The sequence below is a fragment of the Poecile atricapillus genome, chromosome 3 (genome assembly GCF_030490865.1).
Source record: "Poecile atricapillus isolate bPoeAtr1 chromosome 3, bPoeAtr1.hap1, whole genome shotgun sequence".
In the NCBI taxonomy this organism is placed as follows: domain Eukaryota; kingdom Metazoa; phylum Chordata; class Aves; order Passeriformes; family Paridae; genus Poecile; species Poecile atricapillus.
This window is the reverse complement of record NC_081251.1, coordinates 60,399,021-60,421,429: the sequence shown is the minus strand read 5'-3', so window position 1 is coordinate 60,421,429 and position 22,409 is coordinate 60,399,021. Positions and strand designations below refer to the sequence as shown.

The following is a 22,409-nucleotide window of genomic DNA, read 5'->3' as shown; positions in this document are numbered from 1 at the left end:
AGGCCAAATATCTTAGGGAGCAGGGGGCTGGATCATATGCCAGTGACTGGCACTTAGTGTCATGTTTGGAGAGTAGTTTCACATTCCTGTGCCGTGATCCCAGCCTCCTCTGTAACCAGTACAGCACGCACAAGTGAAGAGTATTGTATACAATTTTGGTGTCATTAACAGCAATTTTTATTTCTAGAAGATCCTTTAGTTAGAGAACACTAACTAACACTCTCTTTGAAGGGTATGAATATCAAAATTATACTCTCTCTGATCTGTTGTATACATTTATTTTGAATAATTCAGTATCACCAATATCCTTGATGTGTTCATTGCACAAAGATAGCCTCCAAGTGAAAACCTTATGAGGGTAGAGATACAGAAAATACAACAGAACTGTAAAGAAAACCATGTCCTTGCTTTGGGGCACACACTTCATAGTGTCCAGTCTTGATGTGTTAAGTTAGGTAAAAAGGAGAGAATTTGAAACAATGAATTATGAAAGGGAAAGGCAAAAGGCAGGAAAAATGTCCCATGGAAGGGTGATTTTGCTAGAACAAGATTGCAAATCCACAGGGGGTAATTAAGTAGCAGACTTGTACAGTATGTCAGATGTCTTGCATACAAACAAAATCATTTAACATTTTCAGCTCAAGATTTAGGTTGCTCATATGCAAGTTTCTGTTGTTTCTTCCAAAAAGAAAAAAAAAACATACCTAAGGAAATCCTAAAGTAAAGGAGAAAAATTAGCATTCAGTGGCTGGTAGCTCTTTTAATGGCTGACATAGATTTTTCTTAAACTAAACTATTGTTAGCCACTATCCAACCTGCATATTAATGAGAAAATGAATGCCTCTCTAAAAATTTCAGCTACAATGTCACCATAAAAATCAATACGTGGCTACACACCATGAATACAGACACAAGCTTGCTTCCTGACATTCATTATCATAAAACTAACTGGAAAGAACTTCCACTTCTCTGTGTTAAACCTATTTTCTCACACATTCCTGCCTACCCAGGGCCATACTTGCAAAGTCACATTACTTTAAAAGAATTGTAATAATACCATATGGCATATAGATCATCTATAGGAACAGCGCCTTGCTGGATGTGTAATGTGATACAGTGTGATACTTGCTAGACACCACAGACAAATAGCACAGATTCACTCAGAGGCTAAAAAGCCACGGCGAGGTTTGTGCAGCACTGGCAGGGGCTGGTGCAGGTGGCACAGCCTTGGAGCAGGGAGGGGACAGCCCTGTGCATGGCTGGGACATGGTGAAGTGACTAGAGGGCACACCACGCTGGCCACAGCTCCTGGGGAGGCCACCACGACAGAGCCCCTGTCTCAGTCACACCACACCGCTCCCCTGCTCTGTATTTCAGCAGGTAGGGAGCAGCCCAGTCGGGCTCCTACTGAGGACGATGGAGCACTTCTCTTGCACCCGAGGTGTCCGGACTTTTGTCCTCACAGCCTCGCCTGAGCCACCACCGCCCCATCTCAGTCCATTCTCATTACAGGAGGAAACACTACTTGGGCAAGAATACCGATGCCCTGATTAGCCAGCCAGGAGCCGTGTAGCTTAGGAGCCCGTCTCTCCTGGTGGATGCACCGTTGTCCCAACCCAGCCAAGAGATATTTTGGATTGAATGCTCCATTGCCCTGGAGTGATGGCAGATCTAAAATCCCAGCTGAGCTCTCGCACAGGGTAGTCTGCAACCTTATCATTCCTGTCACATGCTTTTATTTACAGGTAGCACAAATGGAAGGGAGGAAAAACAGATCTCATCATTATTGTGACTTGATATATGCAAATGCATTCAAGACATGAGATTACCCACTGTGCAGAGACACCTGTAGTATTTAGGGACAACGGATGTGTTGAGTTTCTGCTTTAGCTGAGAATCTTCTGGCTTATGCTGGTTTCTTCCCATAATAAAATCATGCTCCTTTCTTTTTTTTTTTAATTTAATTTTCAAGACTTAACCTTGGGAAGTTGCCACTCCATCCTCTTAGCACTTTCTAAGGCAGCCACATAATTTTACTCCCTCCTTCTCATAAAAGTTACTTTATAACCCCTGTTACCCAGCTTGTGGAGCTGTGTTTCAGCAAGTAAAGTTACTCTTTGGTGATTTTAAAAGCCACATGATTGTGGAGTATTCAGTGTAATTAAAAAAAGTGGAAACAAAACAGTATCTCTTCCTGGGGAAAAAAAAAAAAAAAAAGATTCTTTTTAAATCATGACAATTCAATTATATCTAATTATCTCAGCTATCAGTGCAGCTCAGTGAAATGATCAGCTCATATTCTTGGATAGCCCAGTATCTCTGATTGTTACAGTGATCAGTACATACAATTACCAAGTGCAAACACAGCAATCATCTGCTATACTTAAAGTATGACCAACTCTGTAGCCCATTAAAAAAAAAATATATATATATATATATAGTTGACTAATGGATTAAATGGAAATGTGTCCCATTTCTCTAATTGAATATTTTGGACTTAATGTTTTCTCATGCTTCATCAGAAAACTCACAGCTGACAATAACAGCTACTCCTATCTGACTGCTTTGAAATACTTTAGACAAAAAAAAAAAAAAAAAAAACAAAACCAACTAAGGCTATGGGTAATATTGTATAACTGTATGCATCTCTACAGCTTCAGATCCAATGACATCAACAGATCCAATGATCCAACAACACCTAAATAGACTATTCCTTTGCTTTTTAATAGGAAAAGATTTTAAAGGACTCTTCTTGGCCAGAGTACAGCTAGATATTAGCACTGCTTTTGGAGTGTGTTTGTGAGGGAGTCCCATATGTCTATTCCACAAGAAAGCCAGAACAGCTACAGCAGCAACACAAATACTCTCTGGAGAAAGACAAACCAAAAATCAGAGAAAATCAAGTAATTTAATTTTAGGCTACCTGCTGATTTAAACCAGAAAAGCAAAGTATTATGTAGACATTCAAATAAACCTTGATTTTTAATATGGAATTTTCTACAGGCTTGGAAGTGGGTGTTAAGTCCTATGGTGTTGTACGTCTGTGAACGAATTGTTAGATTTTGGAGATTTCAACAGGAAGTCATCATTACTAAGGTATGTAACATAGCTCATATATCTGCAAAAAAAACTCCATTATGTCAGTGGCTTTTTTATCATTTTTAGGTAACTTCTCTATATTAGGAACCTCATTTTTCACTCCTAGCTTCAGCAACTTTTCAATCATTACCATGTTTTCAGCCAAGTATTGATTTTACATTTTGCATTTATTTCAATAGCAAATCCATAAGAATATTCCATATGGGACCAAACTTGATTAATGAAGTACCAGACTTTACACCACCATAGCATAAACATCTGTTTGTGGTGTCTCTTTTTAATGAACTAAAACCATGTTCCACTGCAGTTAATGCCAGAGACTACCTTGATTTCAGTAGCAGCACAGAGTTTTTACTTTAAAATCTGGAGGCTTCTGAGGAGATGAAGGGTTATATGATCAGTTAGCATATATAGTTGAAACTTCCCTAATATCACTGTAACAGTTTCTCCCAGCTGTGTGCCAAGGGACTATTTAAGTCACACCAGAATAGACTGAGGATGTCACTATTGGAGCAGCTGAGTCCACACACCAAGCCAGGGATCAGGAACAGGTGTAGCTTGTGTGAGGGGAACAGGATGTTGGATAAGTCTTGCTGCTGATTTCACAGAGTGGCTGTGATCTGAGAATCTCAGTACATTATGTGCGACATACAAAACTGCTGCTTAACTGAGATTACCTCTTTACAACAATGTATTAGGATTGAGCTCACTGTGCTTTTTTCTTTGTAATCCCACAGAGTTAACAATGTTACATGAGAGTGAAACTAGGAACTAAGGAATTATTCTAATCAATTAAGAAATACTTTTGCACAGGTTATACCAAGAAAATTAACAAACTGTTGAATTGTTACAGCCTTTCCTCTGTCTTACACTCAGAAGTCAAGCTATCCCACAGTACATACTGTACATGCTCTGAAGCCATTGGGCAACAACACTGCAGGTTAGGATATCTGTGACCTAATGAAAACAAATATTTACCCTTCTGAATGAAAATAAAACTGGTCCCTATATCGTTCTTTAGGTGGTGACACATTCCTCTGGAGTCCTTGAGCTCCACATGAAGAAACATGGCTTTAAAATGGGAGCTGGCCAATATATATTTCTACAGTGCCCATCTGTCTCACAGCTGGAGTGGCACCCTTTCACCCTCACCTCAGCTCCCGAGGAAGACTACTTCAGCGTCCACATACGGGTCATCGGGGATTGGACTGCTGCCCTTTTCAAGGCCTTTGGAGCAGAGGAAAAAGCTTTCAAGGAACTGTGGATGCTACCAAGGTTTGAATAAGAGACTATATATTTTAAAATGTTATTTCTACATTTTAAAATAAATGTTAACGTTTTAACTTTAAATAATTTTGCATGTGTTTTTCAATGATACATTATTAGATTGTAGTTCTGGATTCATAAATACATTATGCTAGCAAACACCACAAACAAATATCGATGAGCTGGGGCCAGAAGCTACCAAGAGGATGTGATGACTAATCCAAGATTTAAAGTCCATATCAATATCCTTATCTCTGTTTCTACCATCTGGATCTCTAACACGTATATCTACACATAAGTATACCTATTTTGGAAGATGGTTGTTTAATAAATGACACTGGAAAACATCTGCTAGATTTGTGCCTCTGCGCTTATGCTCTGATGGCATCCATCCCTTACCATCCAAAATTCCAGTTTTTCCCTTTCAGTTACTTAGATATTTCATGGTCCCTGAAACATCTGCATAAACTTTACTTCTTTCTGACAGTCTCCTTTGACCTCATCTCTATTTCCCAAACCCTGCTCCACTTTATAAAGGTTATTTTTATTGTAATTATGCATTTTTGGAATCTTAATATGAGCAAAAAGTTGATTCTCTGTTGTTCCAAGTTAGCGGGGGATCCTCTGAAGTCAAGGAGCCATCCTGACTTACTGCAGCCAAGGACCTGGCTCTAGACTGGATTCTCACAGAATGGATTCAAACCACGTAGCTCTACCCCTGCACTGCTTGCAGGAATAGGGGAGATTTTTAGCAAAGAACAGCCCAGCACAGGGTCATTTAAATTCTGGTGGAGTGTGTAGGGCCTGGGACTGGAGGGACTGATTTCCCCCTGGAAAGCTTGCAGACACCACTGAGCTGTAGAGGTTTACTGAAGGGTGGGTGCAGACAGGAAAGTCTGGTCCAGTCCTTGCATTGTATCAGGTAATAAGAATTAGAAATGAAATCAGTGTCTTTGTTAAAAGCAACTGGAATGAGAAGTATGCCATTTCAGCAGAACTGGAGCAAAAATTGTTCAAAGTGATTGACAGCAAGTGTAAAAAATGAGGAAGAGAAAAAATGATCAAATGTTGCTTGCCACTATGCAGGGTTGAAATTAACAGTACTGTCATATATAAACACTCCTCTTTCTAATCTTGTTAGGGTGCTTATTGATATCCTTCTGTTTCTTTCTTTCAATATACTAAGAAAAATATTTCAATAGTTAAACTAGCAATAAAGCAAAAATCAGGTGTTTTTCAGTTTTCAATATCTAAAGTTATGCATCAAATTGGTGACTATATTGAAAAATAACATACAGCAGAAACTGTGCAGAAGACAAAAGACATGGGAACTGAATAATAGGTAGGGTTAAGAATAAAATATGTGTTTTTTAATTACTTAAAGAGGATTAAAATAAAATGTTCATACATTTTATTATGTATATTATTCATTATGTAAATTATGTATGCATTATATAGGTAGCAAAGACAGCAGTGATTTCTGACAAATTTGGTAGCTAAAACCATAGAATAAACTATTAATGTGAAAATGATCAAGTTCCATGTTACGCCTCTTCAGGATTTTGGCTGACTTAATTGCTGGTTTAGTACATTGCCCCAAAATCTAACTGCTCTTACAGTCAGGAGTACTACACACTCATCATGGTGACCAGCAAATGTTTAAATTCTAAAAATAATCATAGAATCTGTCAATGATTCTGTTAAAGATTTCTCCTGCCTTCCCCAATAATCTAATTTATTTTCCAATGAAATGGATACAAAGAATATGGACAATCCAAATCAAAGCAAGAAAGTCCATAGCCCTATTTTCTCCTTCTCTTTGGCAAATTTAAATGTAATATTTTTTTGTCACTTTGTTTACTGTCTTCCTACCTTCATCCACTCTACCTAGATCAAATGAATGAGTTACATAGCTCAGTTTCTCCTTCTCCTCTTTCTCCTCCCTACTTCTCTGAGGCTTTGCATTTGTCTAAGTTGTATAGCTATGGCTGAGTAAGGCATTCAAACCAATGATGGGATCTCTGTCACTTGAGGATTTAGGAGCAGACTGACAAGACAAATCTCTTCAAGGGATGATTCAGAAATAATTGAACCTGTCTTATAGCACAGCAACAGACTAGAGAATCCTTGAAATTTCTTCCAGATCAATTTTTTCTCAATCTACTGACAACAATGAGAATTGCTTCCAGCCTCACACTGAACTACATAGAAAGCTTATCTGAAAGCTGTTCTTGGGCACTATATATATATATATATATGTATATATATATATACACCATAAATTAACCATATTTTACTGGAAGTTTTGAGTGAAAAAAATACTGGGCTGGGCAACAATCTAAATAACTGTATATAATAGGGAAAAAAAAATCTTTATGTCTAGGGACAGATTTCCAGACGTTATGCCCTAGTAGCTCTTTTGCTTGCCATTGCACTTGCAGGGCATTTCGAATATTGAAATAAAATGGAAAATGTCTGCTAGGAGACTTTTAAAAATGTAACAATAAGGTCTGAGATATGTTGTGTCCCTATATTTGTGTGTAGCATTGCTTAGGAATCCCCCTTTCTTTTCCTGTTAAACACTTAATTATGTGTGCCTATTTGTTTGTACTATTTAAGGATAAATTTTAAGGATGATTCATGAAATAAAGAGCACAAAACAACAAAAAATCTTAAAGGAAGAAAAAAAACCTCTTTTTTTTTTTCCTAAGGACTGGGTATTGGTGAAACCATCTTCTGAGCATCTATGTTGTATAAAGATAGGGCTGGAAAGATCACTCCAAAGTACTGGGTGTATTTACATTTCATGTTGCTAAAGGAATGAATCTGATTATTCAATAAACTTTTTCATCTCTAATGTTGACCAAAATTAATTTCTTGGCATCAGCAACGTTGGTTACAGGAGGTAGTAATATCAACAAGCATTTCTCCTGACACATTCTGCCTTTACATCAGATACTAAGTACAGTATTATGTCAAAAATGTACTCCTGAAATACTGCTTTTTCAGAAAGAGCTGAGAAAATAGTAGTTCCTTTGCATATGATGACTTTTTTCTTGTCTTCTCTTTTATTACTTTAACTCAAATACAGAACTTCTAAAAATGATTAATATAATCTGTTCCTCTTTACTTTGATATGTACAATATAACAAATAAAGCTCTAAAACAGGATGCTTTTCAGTAATTCATAATTAAATATGCAAATTCCACAGCTAAATTTGGACATGCAATTATATGACTAATCACATTTCAGAAAGCCAGAAAATTGCAATTGCATGCTTAAATAGATGGCCAGGCCCCAAATCCACATGGGTGCTCTTGTTGTCTCATTTCAGAAAAGACAGTTGCTTTGCTATTAAATGGCACCCACTGAAAATTAAATGTATTTGTACGATCAATTTATGTACCATCTTAGACACATCTTTTCTCCTTTATTTTAACAGAAATTCAGTTTTGACAATGTGTAGCCCAACAAATGTTAACCTTTCTGTCACTTTATGTGTTGCTGCCTCTTGACTAAATGTCTTGTTGCTGTAGACTGGCTGTGGATGGACCATATGGATCTGCAACCACAGACATCTTCCACTACCGAGTCAGTGTGTGCATTGCAGCAGGAATCGGAGTCACACCATTTGCCTCTATTTTAAAATCCATTTGGTACAAGTGCTGCAATCCTAACACAGTACTGGCACTGCAGAAGGTAGGTGGGAAAGTTTATTGCTTCATTAAAAAGTTCTACAAGTGAGCCTATTTAGCCAGGGGAGAGAGGCAATTCAAAGCTAGAGGCTCACTTGAGTGTTTTAACACGCTCTGAGAAGCAGCCACTCCCTTTCCAGATGCCTTAGGAACTGTTGTGGGGTGAAGTCTCCTGAACTCACTGTCATTCCCTGAGTAAGAAGGTAGCCCCAGCTGCAGTGTTTTTAGTAAAAGCTGAAGGATCAGAATTTCAATAGCAACTGGAGATAACTGTGGAATGTCTTTCGTAGCCGGACACATAATTAGAGAGCTACAAGGGAAACTCATGCTCCTTCTGACCAAAAATAAGTCCTGCAATGTCATCTCAATCAGAAGTGGAGGGCAGCACTTGCTCTTTGTCCAGCTACAAGTTTCATGAAGGTCCTTCAGCAGCATGTCCTGGTCCAGAAGGCTGCATTCAGCAACCATTTGCTGTTTTTCTCACATTGCAAAGTCAGGATATTAACTAGCACAGGAGTATAAAAGGCATTTAAGCTCTGGATGAGATGCATATACCGAGATGCATTTATCAAGATACATATTACTCCCTCAAACCACTTTAATTATTTTGTTGAAAAAATATGGTCGGATCTATAAGGTAAAGGAGGCACCAATACTCTTAATTTTCTAACCTGTTATACACCTTCTGCTAATGGCATGTGAGGCAGCACTGGGGAGGATAGCTGAAGAAGAGATAATAGGTGAAGTGGGTGAGACAGGAGCACAGAAAAAAATCAGCACTAAACATTCTCTTCCATATCCATCATGGTAAACTTCTTTTAGGCCATTTTCCAGTGTAAAAGCTGAATCAGGAACTGTTCCACATTTCACATTTAAGGACAAACATTGAAATTGTATTGGAGGGGACAGATCTCTGAAAGGGTCAATACATATGGAGCTGATTGCAGGACCAAGGGGCTGATCTTTTTAAATGAAAGAGTGTTAAAACTGGCATCTTAATGACGAGCTGCCACTGAAAAAGCATCTGGGATTTTAGAAACTGAGGAGTTGAGGACAGGTTCAAATTGCCAGGGGGGATCTTTGAGGCATAAAAAGCACTGAAAAGGGAGGGAAATAAAATTGGAAATACATGTTATTTGAGGAAAAAAGTGTATTTGCAAACACTACGATTGTACAAGGATATACAATCTTTTCACAGTAAGGAGAGTTACGCATATGGCATACAAATTTTATATATGAAGGTTATGTATATTCTACATGTATACAAGTGAAAGTATTGTTGTTATTGTCATTGGTGCTATCTTAAGGGGAAAAGAACAGAATTTAACTATGCATCAATAGTATACTTGAGGGTGCTCGTTCATAGGGAGAATTAAGGAGAATTTCGGGTAAGTGTGCCTGCAAACATAAATGCATCATGCATTCTGCCATGGTTTTCTGCTCTAGAGTTCAGTTTTTCTGAATTCATGTGAAATACAAAATTATCAGGATTTTTACTTGTCTTTTCCTTATATCTTGGCTTCCTTATTGGTGCAGTGGGAATAGTGATGCTTATTTTTCACAGGTGTTATGAGCCTAAATTTCATCAGTGCTTGTAAAATATTTTGAAAGTGTGGATGAAAGGTCATGGGGAAGTTCACAGCATTACTTAAAAAAATTTAGCAGTCATCTCAGTGAGAGCGATTAATCTCAGGGTAGTTCCATTTTTTTTTTCCATTGGTTAAAAGCTTCCACTTGTGGTATAATTACAAATAATTTAATCTTCCTCAAAGTATTCAGCACTCTCTTTCTGCCATGATGAGTACCATAGAAATGTCTATTAAGGAAATAAATAAGAGGTTTTTCTTTTTTTTAACAACTTCATTTTGATTTGAGTACAGCTATCATTACAGTTATTGAACTAATATTTCTTAGTGTTGCCCACATATGGTTGAGATATAAATACTCATAGTTTCCATAATGTCTGCAGCTGTATAATTTAAAAAACCCAACAAATCAAAAGCAGTACACATTTATCTAATTGATTTTTCACAATTAAATAGCCTTAAACCGTCATTTCCCCATCATTTTTTGCATGTACTACTAGTCATGGCTGAAAGTTTATACTGGCTTTAGTCATACATAATAAGATTGGGTTTTAGCGGTCTCATTTTTCAGATCAATTGTTACCGAAATTGATAAAATTGTACTGATCCAACAGATTCTAGTGTTAGCAAACATCTACTTTCTCTTCCCTACAAAAGACATAAGAAAGGTCCTACTGAGTACCACCAAGTATCCATCTAGCCCCGTATCCTGTCTCCAATGGTGGCTCTTCATGAACACCTAGAGAAAAGTACACATACCAGAAAAATCAGGTGGTGATTGGTTTTTACAGGATGCTTTCTCACCATTGAGAGACTCATAGCTCAGTAACACCTTGATACAAGAGCTGTACTTCTGTCTTTAATATCTCTGTGGCTTTTTCTTCCATGAGGTAGTCTAACAGCTTTTTGAATCCATGTAGACAACCATAGCATGTTGTGTCAGTAAGTTCAGCTACATACTTAGAGGAAAACACAGTCAGCCTCTTCCATTTGCTTTGAGACTGACTTCCCCGCCTGAGGTAAATCTCTGCCCCAGTCCTCAGTCCTTCTGCAAAAAAATCTTGTCTTGAGGACATAAAAACCTGGGCTCTTTCTTCTGTCAAATGTAACCGTCCTTCTGATCTTTTTTGATAACAGTTTAAGCTTTTTGCTTCAAATTTAGGAACATGATTTTGAACCTTGTTATGCATTTATAGGAAAGGCTGTTTTCTGCCACCCTAACTCAAGGTCAGTGCCTCCTGTAGGCTGCCAAACCCTCACCTCCTGCATACCCCAGGCTGCAGGCACTGCTGTGCCTTACCTGGAGCGTTCCCCTGGAGTGGCTCCCTGAATTAATTACTCAGAGGAAGACCTTGGATTTTTATTTTTTTTTAATGTACTACAGCCCACAGGTAATGTAGTCTACTCAAGAGCAGGAAGGACTGGATGCTTGCAGGGAGGTGCCCACCTGCAGGTGTAAGAGGTTTTTGCAGGGATATTCATGCCTAAGAAGAAGCAAGAGTCAGGGATGAGGGGTGTTCTGCTTGGACACCCCTTTAACGAAAAGCTGGCTTTGCCCAGAGCTGCAGCTCCAACTCCGCCTTCAGGGAACGGGGAGAAACAGATGGATGCTCATCAACAGATAATTATTAATGACTTTCCTCATGATGGAAGCTGATTTACAAAGAATGTTCTTTCACCTTACTGGAAAGAGGTAACACAGCTCTTGCTCTTGTCCATTGTACAAAATTCAGGATGTGGGAAACTGAAGGATAAGTATCTGTGAATTGCAAGGCAGCAGAGCATTACCGAAATAACCAACTATTCAAACCCCTGCTTTGATCTGATTAATAACAATACTGCATCTAACTCAATTTACAAAAAGAGCAGTTGGAAAATTTAAGACAGTTTACTTAGGCAAGCCATCAAGCTGATGAATACAATTGATGGCAGTAGGGTGGGTGGAGACTAATGAAACATAAATCTAAGCCAGATTTTTAAGGGTCCTAAATAATTGCAGTCAGTTAATAGTATGAGGCTTACAAGAAAAAAACAGGATTCAGAATAATCTTTAATTATAGAAATGCACTAGAGCTACTTTATTCTACTGTTTCAATCAGGATTAATTTTTTGGTGCATTTATTGTATTTTAATTATATATTAAATATGTTGTGCAATGCTATGGGCAGCCAGTGTAAAGAAAGGAAGACTTCTTTGTAAACACCATTTATTTTATCATATTAGACTAGAAGTCCTCTTTGATCTAAAGGAAACTAATTCTTTTTACCCACAGGCCATCTTCTTCACTATCTCTTTTCTTTCTGAGATTATAATCACAGCCAAAAATACTTCTAATAATGACAGTCTTTCTTCATCGCCAAATGTTTGCCACCTCTAACATGAAAATCAGAGGCAATGCAATGGGTGCCGGGGATGAGCTTAAGGAATTTTTGCAGCTTCAGAAAGCAGCAGCCTTTCCTTAGAGGACTGTGCCAGATGTGGCTTGATCCAACCAGTTGGACTGGCTGCTACTGTGACTGCCAGGCCTGCAAACAGCTAAAAGCATTCCTTCAAGATCCATAGTCTGATGTTCTGGAATCCAGTTCCCAAATTCAAAGACTGTATTGTCTCAACTCATTGGCTAGCTTTTCTTCCTCCTTCCCTGAATGTGCTTATCTCCCAGTCCTGCCCACATGCTCCCAGTTGCTACCCCGTGAACAATTCTTTATTCGTTTAGAAATACATATCTCTTCTCCACACACATGCACTAAATATACATTTCCATAAAATGAACTGCTGAAAAAACTTGAGAAATAAGATGATCAAGTAAAGTCTGGGGGAAGAAATTTCTCACTACAAATCAACAGCTAGGGTGTGATACAGACTGACAGCACTCAGTGGGCTGATTTTCGAGGTTCTGAGTATATAGAGCAAGTGAGGACTTAGGACTCAGACACCAGAAAGCTACATAAAGGTTAAGGCTATAAATCTTACCAAGTTTTTGTAATTTAAAATACTGCTGTTGTTGGCCACAAATATGAAATTCTATAAAGTCAGTGGGCTTGCTTTTTCCTCATAACCCATGACAGTGTAAATCAGCAGCAACCCGCCACCATACAGCAATGAGGTCATATTTAAGGCAAAATATTGAAACAGAAGGGGAAAAAGCAAACAACCAAGATGGTTAGTACTAAAGTTCCACAGACAGTCTTATTCCTGGGTTGTAAAAATACCCTACTTAACCCTGAATGCCTTATCTCTGTTTCTGGGATCATACATCATTTATATTTCTTACATAAACCACAGATGGTCTCTTACAGTACACTCAGATCTAGGAAACATCTCAAATTACTGTTAGTGTCTTTCACCAAATCTCCACTGAAGCATGGTATTACCACATTTTTCTCCCACCACCTTACCAGAAGTCTGACAACCTAGTATATGAAATCTTCGGGAAATCTCTTTACAGCTTTCTGGTTTTTTTCTCTGGTTTTTTCATTTCAGAAGTGTCCAATACACATTTCTATCTCCCTGATCCTGTAGAAAAGGGCTACAATTTCCAAAACATTGGAGTCACCACAGTGATTGCCTTGGGGACATACCTTCCAGATCACCTTTGATATTGCAGTACAATAAAAGACAGAGGGGCTGGTGAGCAGAAAAGGAGATCGGTTGGAGGAAGCTAGGGGATTTTGCAACAAAATAAAAATCACAGTCACAATGAAATAAGTTCCAGTCATCCAGTTTTTATAAGCTTATACATTGTCCTTCCTGATGTTCCTTTCACATCTGAAACTGTGTATTTTTACACTTCCTCCACGTTTGTGAATTTCTTCTTTGGATAAATTATGAAAATACACAGCCTTCAAGGGCCCATTTGAGGTTTGGCACCATCTGGTCAAAATAATGGTAGAGTGTGTGGCAACAGCTACAGAATTTGACTAACGAGAATTGCAATCAGATTTATCTTGTAATTGTGCTTCAGACTGCTATCAGGGTAATGCCTGGGCAGACAGCCTGGGAATTTCAGACATTCATACCCTCATCATTCCTGGGTAGTACAGGAACTCACAGCTGAGTAGTCTCCACATCTGTATTGGCTTCATACAAGGCACTGAGCTGGAACCAGCAGGGTGGACTGGCCCCAGTCCTCTACACAGCACAGCATTGCTGGAGGACATTTCCAACTGGGAAATCATGATGGTGCTAAAGACTCCCTAAGGTAGTTCCTGATGGGCCTAGGAGTGACTGAGTTCCAGTGCATTGATAAGATCCTGACACGGGAATTCCATCTGTCCTGAGGCAGCTCCTGTTGCAAACTTTATTAGCCTGTACACAGACATGATAACTGCAAATGGTCATCAGAAACCGTTCCTACAGAAGAGGTCATACAGGACAGCCTTCTAGAAACAGCTAATTAGTTAGAAGATGCAGTTAAGACAACAGATCACAAGAGATCATGCACATGCAGCAGAGGTCACAATGATCCCTGGGTCAGCTGGCTGTAAAAACTGCACAGAAAAAGGTTCTTGCAGGCTCCCATTGTTCCAGCAGAAGATCCCAGAGGAAGGACTCTTGAAATAGAAACTCATCATCATATGGACAATGACTAACCATCTTGTCTGAAAGATTTTTTTCCTATGCAAGCATCACCTTATGCCAGGATATTAATAAATTAGCTTCTTTCTTTTTTAAAAAAAAAAAAAACAAAAACAACAAACAACAAACTCTGCTGTGTTTTTGATTTGTTGCAGTAAAGTAGGAAAAATAAGCCATAGGAATGATTAAAGGATGCCTCTTAGTGACAGATCCCTGGAACGTTTGGTTTGCCATAGACACGATTATAGCATGACTTGATCCCACCCTCTAATTTCTATCTGTGGAACGAAGCTTTGATAACAGGCTCTCCAATCCAACAGACAACAACAAAAAAAAGTTGAAAAGTGAAACTAGTTAAATGCCAATTTTTGATAGAGAGGAGGGTTTCAAACAATAGAAAACCGGTCATGGGATAGCAGTTAATTTTGCCCCTTTGGCAATTGTAAATTTAGTTTCAGGTTTCTCTAGGAACTAGATGCTCCAATTTAAATATTAAATACATTTTTTAAAAAAGGAATAGGGACTATTTCTCACCTGTTTTATACAGGACATATGACTTGAAGTACATAAGTACCTATTGGCTACATCAAGAGTTAGCCTTATGGCATAAGGTCTTGACAAAAAAGGAATTCCTTGCTTTGACCCTGAATAAAACTGAAATTAAACAAATCAAAAATTTCAAATAATCATCAAATTATTTGCAAGAAGTGAAGAGCTAGGTATTACAAGTCAAAGCAGTGATTCACTGGCAGGGATACAGGGATATATGGGAAGCTTGTTCATTGCCTACTTTCACTAGCACATTAATATATTTACTCTTTGTTTAAGATGAAAATCAAAATTTTAAATTGTCAAAATTATGTTTAATTATGTTTACCATGAATTTAGAGTGAAGAATGGTTATGGTTAATGAGTTGAGCCAGTAATTAGGAAGTTTTATTGAAAGTTTGCTTTTTGTTAAATCTCTTTACTTTATTTGACAGGTTTATTTTTACTGGATTTGTCGAGACCCATCAGCATTTGAGTGGTTTGCTGATCTTCTGTTCCATTTGGAAACAAAAATGGCTGAAAAATGGAGAAATGATTTTCTAAGCTATCATATATTTCTTACTGGCTGGGATGAAAGTCAGGTAATAATGAAACTGTTTCAAGTTAGAGTTAATGTACCTTGCTTTTCCAGTATGGTAACATATGGAACAGGAACAGCTGAATAAATGATGGGTGAAGTGGAGAGACAAAGAACTGTAAATATGAAGACACTAAGGTGTCTGTTTACATCTCACATTTAGGAAAATAAGGATGGAGAAATCAAGCCAGTGATTCCTCCGGTCCTGCATCTTCTCTTGGGCAAAAATGGTTACCAGGTGTCTCAGAGCAACATGCACAGAGCTTTCAAGCTTGTCAAGGGATATTTTGTCTATGTCTTAGGAACAGTATTTCATTAGATTCTGTCATTTTTGTGCTGAAATGTGGAGGGCTGTCTAAAAAGTGTAGGTTTCATTTACTCCTATTATTGACTATAACTTCTGTTGCTCACATTCCTGTATATATATATCCGGTGCATTTTTGAAAAGTACTGCACTTGGAACATTTTGGCAAACAACTCCATGGTCTAATTCATGTTGTTTGAAAAGACATTTTCTCTGATTGACTTTAAATTTGCCTTCTCATATTTTCATTGGATCATACCACCTCAGGCACTTAATTCTTAGACTGGATCAACATTATTCAACTCTTTAGTCTTTACCTAAACACAAATGTGTTGATTTTCTCTCTCTCTCTCTCTCTCTCTCTCTCTCTCCCCTTTTTAATGGATCGCTCAGATCATGCAGTGATAAGTTAGGCACCTGCCAGAAAAACTCTAACAGGGAAGTCTTTGCTGTACTGTTTTATTTCCTGCTGTCTCTGTTGAATGAAGGACTGCCTAGCAGAGATGAAAAAAATACTGATTTCATAGAGCTTTTCCTTTTCTGCCTCTGCTGATACAAAACCCCCATTGTTTCTTTCTGCTTTCCTTAGAGTTTCTGTCAAGTAATGAGGTATGTGCATAAAGCTGTATTCAGAAAAATCTACTCCCATTGTGAAGTATATGGCAGTTATAGAAACTACTGCTCTGTATTAGCAATATCACAGGGTATTACCTAAAACCTGCTGTTAAAGAAGCTATTGGGGAACCTAAAAAACCACAAAGTTGCCCTCATTTTTCAACTATCATCTTACTTCCCTCTTGGGCAAACATCAGGCCAGAAGTTAGGTAGGGTGACAGCTGTTCTTGCTGGGGCATCTGTCTCTCTTCACACATGTACCCTGCACTTTCTGAAGGGACTTCTTCCTCTCTTCAGCCCATAGTCTCTCTCAATTCTTGTCAGAGGAATGTTCTTCAGTTGTTATTTCTTCCACTCTGACCTGGGCACTGTGCTCAGTAACATCACCTTCATTTACACACAAAGCTCCCTAATCTTGCAGGACTTACTTACCTTTAGTAAATTCCTGTTCATCACTCATCAAAATTTGAGCTTCAGAACCAGTAGTATTTGAATGATATTTTACTTCTCCCCCAGCAAAAAACCAAAACAACATTCTCTGTGTTCTCTCCCTGTCTCACCATATAGCTGGCCAGTAGTCAAGTGAAGTTGAACCCTAGGAGCACGGGCATTTTAAATCTTCTAGTATACCCTCCTTTACTGACATGTGTCTACTCCTCAGACATGCTTGTTCAATGCTTTGAGCTCTTTGCAGATTCCATGTTGGCAACAGATGGTCAAGCAGATAAAGCACATGCTCTGCCTCTGCTTGGACAAGCTCCCTGCAATACCCCTCAGACTCCTATGCAACCTTAACACTGTGAGCTATTGCAAAGGCTCATACCAAAAATCCTGAGAAGCTTCCACTTAATGAGAGCAGCCCATCTTCTGAATGGGACAATTTTGCTGCAGAGAGTCCAAAAATTCTGCTGTTTTCTACCCCTCTTACCAAACAATTAAAGTTCTTTCTTAGACTATTCCAAATCCTTCATGACAGTGACTCAAATTAACAAGAAGAAGCTTTTAGAAACAGGACCTCTTGTGACAACTTTGTTTGACTAGAATAAATGTATTGGTAAAGAACATGGAAGACTCATTAGAAGAAGAAATAGATATTATTCCTAGGAAGTGAATCTAAATTTCAGCAACTACTTCTGCAAAAGATGATAATGATATTTGGTTCATGCTAGGGCCTGGACTAAATGCAAAGTCCATTTTTAAACTTACTTTCCTCTGTTAATTTCTTGACAGTGACAGCAATGATGATAGCCCATAGTGGAAACAAGTATATTACTCCTACACAAGAGCAGCACAATTAGGAGTGACAGTGGTTTCTGTTTTTAAATGCACCTGGGAAGTACTCAGATAGTATGGTATTGGGTGTAGTACAGGAGCTGAAGGACAGTAAATGCCCATGAAAACCAGAATTTTTTTCCTTGCACTTGGCAGCTGAGAAACTCACTTGGTTCACCTGAGGTGATCCACTTTCTGCACCTGCCTCTATATGAGGAGAAAAGTCAAAACACTGAGGGTTTTACAGAGTCACAGAATAGTTAGGGGAAGAGACCTCTGGAGATCCTCCAGGCCAACCTCCCTTGACAAGGCAGGGTCACCTAGAGCAGGTTACACAGGGACTTGCCCAAGTGTCCAGAAAGAGGCTCCACAAGCTACTTGGGCAGCCTCTTCCAGTGCTCTGCTGCCCTCAGTGTAAAGAAATTCTTCCCCATGTTGAGATGAAACTTCTTGAGTTTTAGTTTATGGCCATTGCTCTTCATCCTGCCACTGGACACCATGAAAATAGTCTGGCACCATCCTCGTGACAGACGTCTTTGAGATATTTACATGCATTAATGAGATCCCCTCTCAGTCTTCTCAAGACTAAACAGGCCCAGCTCCCACAGTCTCTTCTCATAAGAGAGATGCTCCAGACCTGTCATCGTCTTTGTGGTCCTCTGCTGGACCCCTGTTTTCACCCATGCTGAGCTGGTATATCCACTGTGTTTTCCATCAGCACCAGAATGCTCTGTGCTTGGCTCTTAGGTACTTTTGGAAATGCTTTTTGCAATTCTAGTGAACTGTGAACTCTCAAATACTCATCTCCTTCTCCCTCTCCCTCTCCCTCTCCCTCTCCCTCTCCCTCTCCCTCTCCCTCTCCTCTCATTTGATAATTACAGTTTTCTTCCCTCATTCCATCTTTCCCAGCAAAGAAACATTATTGCTTTTGCCTCTTACTTGGAATATATGTTTTTGACTCTATAATTATTATCTTGTAAATTTGCCTTTAGGCTACTCACATAGCCCTACATTGTGATGACAAGATGGATATAATTACTGGTTTGAGACAGAAAACCTGTTATGGAAGGCCAAACTGGGACAATGAGTTCAAGCAACTAGCTGAAAACCATCCTAGGTAAGGCAGGCTGGTTTCTAACCTTGTTAGGTAATTCTTCTCTCAGCATGAACAGTGGGAGGAGGGGAGAGAAAACCTTTCTAAATGACCCTTTTAAAATAATTTCTTCTCTTTTGCTGTGTGGAAAGAAGATTTATGCTTAATGAAGATTTTAATGAAGAAATCTCGGAAAGAGAATGCCAATAAAATCTAATTTTTGGACAAGAAAATCTAATATTTAGAAGTATTTCAATATCCTGGCCTTTGTCCAGATATAATTGAAACACACAATCCAATTACTGTTCTGCACAAAGGACAAAGTAGCATTAATTTCCCTTGAAGATGGTTATTAAAGAGATAAACTGTGATTTTTTTTCTTATGATGTCAAGGATATGTTTGTTCCCCTAACATATTTGGCCGCTCTTGCAAGACTATGCTGTTCTGTTATTAGTTCATCTCTGCTGGCAAAGACAGTTCATTTGAACTTGGTGGATTTGCTAGTGGTCTGAGAAAAGCTTCTTTGTTCCTGAAAGCCTTTGAAGCAAGAATGTGAAATATTTTGTGTACAGCAGTTGAAAATTCCAGAATCTTTGAGACTTTGTGATTTCCAAACATTTACCTGCTAATGCAAAATAAAGGCTTGCACTTGGGAGACAGAGATATGAAAAGAAAAAGGAGAAAACTTTTTTTAAAAGATGAAAAAGACCCAAGAAAAAGCTGAAAGGGAGGAGATCAAAGAGAGTACAGTAAGTTACAAGAATACCATAAAATTGCAAAAATAACAGTAATAGAGAATTCACTTGATGGAGGTCAAAATAAATACAATCAGGAAATATGAAAGATTAAGAGCATGAAAAGGCCAAGAATACAAAATATGACTTTTGAAAGACCTTTCATAGGGATTCTGCTACATAAACAGAGCTTTTAAAGTTATAGTTGAAACATTACTTTTTGTTAGTTACTTTTGCGACTGTAAGTACAAATGAGATAAAAATGTTTTTCTGCTGCTCTAGGGGAATATGGGCGTTAGCTTTCTATACTGGATCTTGAGGTAGTTCCATAGAAAGCTGGTCCTAAACTGATGGAAAATCTCCAATTTTTTTTGTAAACCTAGATGCCCATGCTTATCCTCAATGTTAAATCTTTTAAAGAAAAACTGGCATGAAATAAGGATTCCTTATGGGAAAAGAATACCCTGTTCTTTCTTGTTCGGACTTATAGAAGATTCAAGAATCAAACAGAGGAGTTTCTACTGTGAGAATCAGCTTTTAGGATCTGACTAAATTTTGGGTCTCTGTGTCTGGGTTGACAGCTCTCCCTGGCTGCAATAGTGTCTTTTAGCAGATTAGCAGGAATACACTACTTCAGGTTAAACCAGGTGCACTTGAGCAGAACGGACACAACTCCTGGGGGCCATGGCTTGGGAACCAAACCAAAATCATATCTACAGCCCCTTCTTTACAGGAGCAAGCCTTTTTAAACTCATGCTATCACTTGTCTCTTCCTCTGCATTTCTGCAGATTGAGCTTTCCCCAGCAGCCCAGCACACGTGTGAATCTGTGTCTGCATGTATGTTTTAAAGCAATATGTGTAGTGTACATGGAGGCAAACCCTTTAGGCAGTTTCTAGCAGGCAACCTAAGGAGGTTATCAGCTCCCTACATGCTCATACACATATGAACACAATTGTTTGTTACATTCGTCATGTTCTTATTTTATAAGAAGTACCTATTTACAACTGCTGTTATTAAATCAGCCATTTTAAAATTGTCCGTAGGCAGAAAAGTGTTAGACTGGGGGTGGGGGGGTAGGGGGAGAGAGGAGAAGAAAACTCAGAAGTAACTGAGAATTTTGTTTATTTTTTTTTCACTAAAAATTAACCCAGGTGGAGAAAAAGCACTTTAAATTTTCAGCACAAACTGTATGTTTGCCTCTCTGATTGAAAAAGCTGTGAAGATCAAAACCAAAGAGTTACCATTTAAAATATTTTGTAACCTCTCATACAGCAATCTAATAAATAATGTAATTACATAATAAACATGAAAGTATTAAAATTATTATACTATAATATAGCAACACAAATTATACAGTACATAACACAAAGTATACAGTAACACAAGATTTTTCAAATGTATTCCTCAAAAAGAGATTTGAAAAGATGCAAAGCTGGAGGCAGCAATAAAGTACAGTGTATACATTTCCCCTGCTACTCTCATGCTTTTTGTTGTTATTGTGATTGCAGCAACAGTATTGGTGTATTCTTCTGTGGACCCAAGGCTCTCTCTAAAATCCTGCAGAAGACATGCAACTCATATTCATCAGTTGATCCAAGAGGAGTTCAGTTTCACTATAACAAAGAAAGTTTCTAGACTGTACTTCTTAACTGTGTAAGAGATATTACCAGATTGTGTATTTTCCCCCCCCATCTTCTCCTATCCTCTGCATCCCATTCTGCAGCATTCAGGCCAGATATTAAGAGGTATAAATTAAAATAGGTGTATTGACTTCAGTAGAAAAATGCCATCCCATGCCAGTTAAAGATCCGGACCCTTTCCTTAGCCTTTTCATTGCTTACTTAATGATGTTGTAAATATCTCTACACCTGTGTGAAAACATCCACAAACCATAACCTTTCAAGAAAAAGGCATGAGTAAAATGGACATTTAGAGCTGTACTTTGCTGTTGAGTATGATTGCAGGCAATACATTCCCGCTGTTTAAATCATGCCCATGAAAGCATTTCCTTCCTGGTTTTCTGATTTTACACTCCCACTGCACACACATCCACATCCACATTACCTTTTGTTCCACAGCAATACTATTTCTATACACTCTGTCAAATTCCAAAGGAGCAAATTTGTTTTGCCCTACCAAGCTATGCACCATTTAAACCTGATGTTTCTGTGGGAATGGTGTCTGTGTGTCCCACGGACTAATATGTACTTAGCTTTAATAGGCTAATGGAACTCCAGAAATTTTTGTACTCAGCAAATGGATCTCATGAGACATGCAACTGCAACTGTGGAAAAAAGTTTCATGACAGAGTGATTGAGGGGGGAAGGCACTCCTGGCTTCTACTCCAAACCTCTTGCTCAGAGCTGATTGTGTGAAGAGGAGCAACATTAGCATTCTTTCATTCCTCAGGAACCTTCCTTTAACTATTCAAAAATATAGAATGGCAAATTCCCTCAGCACTTGTGGATGCATCCCATCAGTTTTCATGAACTTGTTTAAAATATACCTAACCTGATCTTTCTTCACTGAAGGTATGCATGATTTTTTTCAGATCTTCCCACTTGCCTGAGAAGCCAGGGATCTCAGAGTATCAGTCTTATGTGTAAAGACTGAGGCAGAATAGGAATTGAGTACCTCTACCTTTCTCCATTGCCTTGGATGCCAAGCTTCCCACCCCATTCAGCAGCAAATCAACATTTTCCTAGCTTTCCTTTTGCAACTGATGCATGCACAGAAGCTCTTCTTGCCCATCACTTCCCTCACCAGATTTAACTCCCAATGGGCTTTGGCTTTCCTGACCCCATCCCTGCACACTCACTGTCCCTATATTCCCTGCATCATCTGTCCTTGCATCCACCTCTTGTAGCCTCCTTTTTGTGCTTCAATTCTGTCAGGAGAATTTGTTCAACCATATGGATCTCCTACTGCCTTTGACTGGCTTAGTCCACAGCAAGAGGGATCATATTTGAACCTAGGGAAGGTGATTCTTAAAAATCTTCCATTTCCCCTGGACCCCTCTTCTCTCTAGGACCACACT

General features: G+C 38.6%; 1 protein-coding gene across 1 annotated transcript in view; it reads left to right on the top strand.

The window, feature by feature from the left end:
• NOX3 (NADPH oxidase 3) overlaps window positions 1–21,007 on the top strand; it is a 39,767-nt gene extending 18,760 nt beyond the window's left edge. The window contains exons 8-13 of the mRNA XM_058835660.1: window positions 3,004–3,096; window positions 4,121–4,374; window positions 7,903–8,065; window positions 15,209–15,355; window positions 18,535–18,659; window positions 20,881–21,007. Coding sequence (XP_058691643.1) covers window positions 3,004–3,096; window positions 4,121–4,374; window positions 7,903–8,065; window positions 15,209–15,355; window positions 18,535–18,659; window positions 20,881–21,007 — 909 coding nt within the window. The remainder of the gene's footprint in view (window positions 1–3,003; window positions 3,097–4,120; window positions 4,375–7,902; window positions 8,066–15,208; window positions 15,356–18,534; window positions 18,660–20,880) is intronic.
• Window positions 21,008–22,409: the final 1,402 nt, after the last annotated feature.